Source organism: Ammodytes marinus, assembly GCF_949987685.1.
Source record: "Ammodytes marinus genome assembly, chromosome: 4".
Lineage (NCBI taxonomy): Eukaryota > Metazoa > Chordata > Actinopteri > Uranoscopiformes > Ammodytidae > Ammodytes > Ammodytes marinus.
The window spans coordinates 3,571,427-3,577,747 of record NC_137233.1 but is presented as its reverse complement, the minus strand read 5'-3'; the positions used below and the strand labels follow the sequence as shown (position 1 = coordinate 3,577,747).

At 41.6% G+C, this 6,321-nt stretch overlaps 1 protein-coding gene across 1 annotated transcript in view; it reads left to right on the top strand.

Moving 5' to 3' along the window:
- The window catches only part of LOC307249222 (receptor-type tyrosine-protein phosphatase T-like), a gene marked incomplete at both ends in the record, with an annotated part of 162,968 nt that overhangs the window by 19,470 nt on the left and 137,177 nt on the right, over window positions 1–6,321 (top strand). Inside the window, 2 exons of the mRNA XM_080025864.1 lie at window positions 2,682–2,797; window positions 3,630–3,804. Coding sequence (XP_079881990.1) covers window positions 2,682–2,797; window positions 3,630–3,804 — 291 coding nt within the window. The remainder of the gene's footprint in view (window positions 1–2,681; window positions 2,798–3,629; window positions 3,805–6,321) is intronic.

Below are 6,321 nucleotides of genomic sequence, written 5' to 3'. Positions count from 1 at the left end.
AATGCCTCTGTGTGTGTGTGTCTGTGTGTGTCTGTCTGTGTGTGTGTGTGTGTGTGTGCGTGCGCGTGCGTGTGTGTGTGTGTGTGTGAGTCTCTCTGTCTGTTCTGACTGGCACTGCGATTATTTTTGCATTCAAGTATGATTATCAAATTACAGTAGCTACGCGGAACTTTTAAAGATTTAGTCCACTATTTATCCAGTAGTGACGCGAGATTGAAAAAAAAAACGTCTTTAAAGGTGCAGTGTGTAATATGACATCATCAAGTGGTACAATTCTAGATCACAACAGTTGGTCTCTATGGCTCCCGTTCAGAGAAGCAACAGACATTATTCCAGAACATTCCAGCTGGTAGTTCTGATGGACACAGTGTGGCCAACTGTTCCATTCTGTGCTTCTGAGCTGATGACATTCCAACTATGACACTTCCAAAATGGCGGCGCCCATGCCATAGTCCATGGTATGGAGAAATACGGAGATATAAGAGACCCCTTCTAAGGGAAAAAATAATAATTCTAAAAAAGCCCTACCAACTGAGCTAAGGGCGCCCCCTAACTTTTTAATATTTCTGAAACTGTCTAATTTTTCCTCTGATGATCATGACAGCAAACGAGACCATCAGTGCAAAGAATGCTATTTTAATATAGGTTTTTCTTAATGCCGTTGCCAGAGAATTAACTTGCAAACTTCGGTTAATCAATTTACGAAGAAAAGCCTGTGTTTATGAACGCTACTCAATCACAGTTTACTTTGCTTCACCGTGGTCATATCACCATTATTAATCTGACATAGTCACATATAAATACATTACCTCATGGCCATGCATCCTGCTGTCTCTCTTTCACTCGCTTCCTAAACAAATGCACGCGCCGCCACCACGCGCTAGCAAAGATCTTTAGGACAGCAGGCGATAGATGGATAGATAGATAGATAGATAGATAGATAGATAGATAGATAGATAGATAGATAGATAGATAGATAGATAGATAGATAGATAGATAGATATACAGACAGATAGCAGGCGCTGGCTTGGTAAAAACACTACTGCTTTGGTCCAAAGTGGGTGCAAGAATTAACACAAACTGAAACTTTTCTCGTAGCACTTTTGAATTGTAACTTTCCTGAGATTATACTTCACTGCAATAAAAAGAACACGATCTTATTTCTCTCAGATAACGAGTCTTGTTAGTTTGAAAAGGTAAGTGGGAGTCGTGCTAAACGGTAGAATGAGACCATGAGCACAAGCTGTTTCATTTTAATTAGAACAAATTGAGTCACAACAAGAGAACAACATTACATTCCAAATTATTTTTTTAGTTTTAGTTTCTTTTTTAGCCAAACTGTTCTTTTTACTTTTTTTTTTCGTTCCAAGTCATCCTCACTCTACTCACCTGTCTGTCTGTCTGTCTGTCTGTCTGTCTGTCTGTCTGTCTGTCTGTCTGTCTGTCTGTCTGTCTGTCTGTCTGTCTGTCTGTCTATCTATCTATCTATCTATCTATCTATCTATCTACTATCTATCTATCTATCTATCTATCTATCTATCTATCTATCTATCTATCTATCTATCTACCCATCCATCCATCCATCCATCCATCCATCCATCCATCCATCCATCCATCCATCCATCCATCCATCCATCCATCCATCCATCCATCCACCCACCAAAATAGACCTCCCTTCATATCCATGTCCTTGTTATTTGCAGCTTCCTTCCCATTATCATCAGGACATATTATCATAGTTAAATAATCGATGCTCATACTCTGTCTGCAGACGGTCTAAATGAAATCAACCGGCCGCTGGCTCGACCCAATGCCAAGCCAAAGTCATTCTGTCTGTCTGGAAGCCATTGATAATGTTAATGTAGCCATTGCATCAATTCCAGCAATATCAAGAACTTACTGACTTGTATTACTATTGTTGAGGACATTCCTGCACGTGTTGTTTAATGGCTGCTGTTGCTATGTTTCACAGACTGTTGCTACTGATTTTTTTCATATGTTAAATGGTAAATGGACTCCACTTATATAGCTCTTTTCCCTGGTTTTTCACAGACTCAAAGCGCTTTACATTGTTTTGTACACATTCACCCAATCACACACACATTCATACACCGATAGCAGCAGCAGCTACCACGCAGGGTGCAAGCTAACTATCAGGAGCAATTCGGGGTTCAATGTCTTGCCCAAGGACACTTCGACATGTGGCGGGTAGGCGGGGGATTGAACCTCCGACCCTGCACTCCAGAGGCGACCTCCCTGCCCACTTCGCCACTGCCGCCTATATCAATCTCCTTTGCCAAAAAAAGGGCATGAGGGGCGCTCGTAGTGTAGTGGTTAGAGCTCCAACCCCTTCCCCCATAGAGGCTGTCTCTCCACTCTATCAATAAAGCTTTGAAAATACCCAAAAATAATCTTCCAAAAAATTAAAAAAGATGGTATGCATATGATGTCAACAAGATAGAAATTTGATTGGTCCCACAATATATTTTTTTTTCTACATGTATTTTTAACGTGAATGTTGTATGTCTTTAAATGGACCTTGCGTCTCTTGAATAAAGCGGATTGATTGATTGATTGATTGATTGATTGATTGATTGATTGATTGATTGATTGATTGATTAAGCAGTGCCTTTTAATTGTCTGTATGTTTAACCCAGTCGTCTCCTCCCTGTGTGTCCCAGGCAAAGCTCCTCACTTCCTGCGTCTGCAGAATGTCGAGGTGAACGTCGGTCAGAATGCGACATTCCAGTGCACAGCCGGAGGGAAATGGTCCCAGCACGATAAACTATGGCTACAGGTTAGTACTGTGTGTGCGTGTGTGTGTGTGGGTGTGTGTGTATGACGTCACTTCTGCTGCAGTGCATTGTGGGTCAGAATCGCCAATAAAATCTGTTGATTTCCATACTGAAAATCCAAATGTTGTAGGGCAGATATTTTTTAGCGTGCTACATTTGACCACATGTATAGGAACATCGGCATCCTAGATATTTTTCGAAATAGCATGCAAGGAAGGGTGATTGGAAGGCAGTCATTACGTTTTAAGAACATGCTACAAGACTTTTGCTAATGTTTATATTAATTTGGTCTTGTGAGGAAACAAATTAGATTTTAAGGCTTTTAAGGTATTAATCAAGCAGAGTATTTAATCAAAGAATAGAGGCTTCATGTTCCTGGGTCCTTAGAAATGAAGGTCCATTCTGACCCCAGGGTGAAGAATGGCCAAGAATGGGTCGCCCTTAGCTCAGTTGATAGGGCGTCCCCCCCATGGGCCTCGGCCAGCAGCGGACCCGGGTTCGATTCCAGCCCGCGGTCGTTCTCTGCATGTCACTCCCCTCTCTGCCCCATTTCAACTCTGTCTCTACACTATCAATAAAGCATAACAATGCAAAAAAAATATCTTAAAAAAAATAAAAGAATGACCAAGATCAGAAGCCAAGTTACATACTTTATACTGTTACAACAATGGGCTTCAGTTCGTCATAAACAACAATGCAGTGTGTTTTGATTGGCCAGTCATGTGAGGGAGAGGGGGAAGGCTTTGATACACTCTGATCAACCAATTGGGGGGGGGGGGGTCTGCACAATATGCAATATTTCTCATTACAGTCTTCTCTTTCCCCTTGTTACAGCAATGGAACGGTAGAGACACGGCCCTGATGGTAACCAGGGTGGTCAACCATCGGCGTTTCTCGGCAACTGTCTCCGTCGGCGACACGTCACAGCGTAGCACGAGTCGCTACCGATGTGTCATTCGCTCAGACGGCGGCTCTGGCGTTTCCAACTACGCCGACCTCATCGTTAAAGGTACAGTACGTGCACACTGTTTATCAATGCATTTGTGATATTATACTAAATGTCATGGCTCATGCATCAGACTCATTTTGATGTACAATGTGTAGGCCTAATTAATTTAAATATTACAAATTAATAAATAGCTTCCACATCCTGAGACCAGTGTATCCAGAAAATACAGGACACACCTCTTGAAATTGTATTAATGCTTAAGCTATTGTATATGAAAATATCTATTGAAAATCTCTATGTTTTTCCTCAATAGCTATTTATCGAGATATATATCTTATATCGCCAGTCAGCCTAAACATATCGGGATATGATGTTTTGACCATATCGTGCAGCCCTACAGTACGCTCTAAAGTTTATCTGGTTAGTTTATCATTAAAGGTGCTCTGAGGGACTTTCAGTTTGTGGTTATTCTAGCGCCCCCCTTTGGGCAAAAGCAGTAGTGTTTTTACTACGCCAGCTGTTGTTCCTGGGTGAACGTATACCAATGACAAAGGCATTAAGAAAAACGTAATGAGCCAGTGAGCTCCTGCACCAGTGTCAGTGGGGGGGACACACACACTAGTTTTGTGAACGCTGCCATACTGAGGTATACGGAGAGAGTTTTGTGGAGCTTGAATGTAACCGACATTCATTCATGTGAAAAAGTTACGCACCGTAGCTTTAAAAGCCGGTTCAAAGTGTCTGTGATGAATGTGAAAGAAGAGAAAACCCCCTTGATATGACAAATATGATCAGCGTGGATGTTGCAAAATAAGAAACTTCTTTAATGCAGTGACTGTGAGGAACAAGCTTGGGGTGTGTGTGTGTGTGTGTGTGTGTGTGTGTGTGTGTGTGTGTGTGTGTGTGTGTGTGTGTGTGTGTGTGTGTGTGTGTGTGTGTGTGTGTGTGTGTGTGTGTGTGTGTGTGTGTGTGTGTGTGTGTGTGTGTGTGTGTGTGTGTGAGCGTTCTCGTGTGTGTGTGTGTTTGGCTGTTGCTCATTAGTGCTGCTGGAGCGCTGAAGACTGCATACTGAATAGACTTCAGAGCCAGTGACTAGAACTCACAATGAGTTTCTTTCACTCCGTGTTTGTCTGTGTGTGTGTGTGTGTGTGTCTATGTGTGTGTGTGTGTGTGTGTGTCTGTGTGTGTCTGTGAGTGTGTGTGTGTGTGTGTGTGTGTGCGTGTGTGTGCGTGTGTGTGTGTGTGTGTGTGCGTGTGTGTGCGTGTCTGTGTGTGTGTCTGTGTCGAGACTTTCAGTTAATTTTCTTGCCTCTGATATTCCCTCCTTCAATCTCAAGGTTAGAAATAGACACCAACCCTTAGTACTGTCAGACCAATCAAATAAATCTGAAAATTACATGTTATAAATTTGACTTTTTCCAACATATATATATAGATAGACAGACAGACAGACAGACAGACAGACAGACAGACAGACACACAGACAGACAGACAGACAGACACCCATACAGACAGACAGACACACAGACACACAGACAGACACAGACAGACAGACACACACACAGCAGACGGGAAAAGCCTGTGTTTATGAATGGAACTTACCAATATTAATCGGCCATAGTCACATATAAATACATTACCTCATGGCCATGCATCCTGCTGTCTCTCTTTAAAGGGGCACTGTGTAATATGACATCATCAAGAAAGTTCTAGAATGCAACACCCCTTTAGAATAATAACAGAAGCTACAGTGGCCTTCAAGGACAAGAACAATTCTAAATTTTAAACAATGCACCTGATGACATTCCAACCAACATGGATTCCTCCATAAGACTTGCCTGCTCAATGGACAAAATGTAACATTAATATTTGTAATTCTCCGCTGAGGAGGATTATTCAGATTATTGGCAGAGGTGATTTTACACTAATGAGGACATATTTATGAATGAGGATATTGATTTTAGCTAATAAATTACTTAAAATGTTTCACAGTGTCCCTTTAACGCTAAAATCTAAACTAAACGAAAGTTCCTCATTCCTTGTAGCTACTTTAAAATATTCGATGTGAATTATTTTTATTTATATTTATATTTATATTACACCTATAAAATATCCCAAGATGCAACTGTGTTTTGATGGAATTTAAATTGCGTCGCTGACCTATACATCTGAATGTTGCGGCGCAGTTATCTTCGCTATGCACATTTGGTATGAATTATGATGTTAACCTTATTTGCTGTGAAGGATTTTTAATCCGGAGGGAGTGTGGAGGTGTGTGTGTGTGTGTGTGTGTATGTGTGTGTTTGAGAGTGTGTGTGTGTGTGTTTGAGAGAGTGCGTGTGTGTGTGTGTGTGTGCGTGTGTGTGTGTGAAGCTGTTTTGATTAGATGATAGTCCAGGGACTGAAATTGTCATTGCCATCTGCTAGTGCATACAGACAGTACACCTGACGTCCAAGTGTGTGTGTGTGTGTGTCTTTGTGTGTGTGTGTGTGTGTGTGTGTGTGTGTGTGTGTGTATATTTGAGTGTATGTGTGTGTGTGTGTGTGTGTGTATCTTTGAGTGTATGTGTGTGTGTG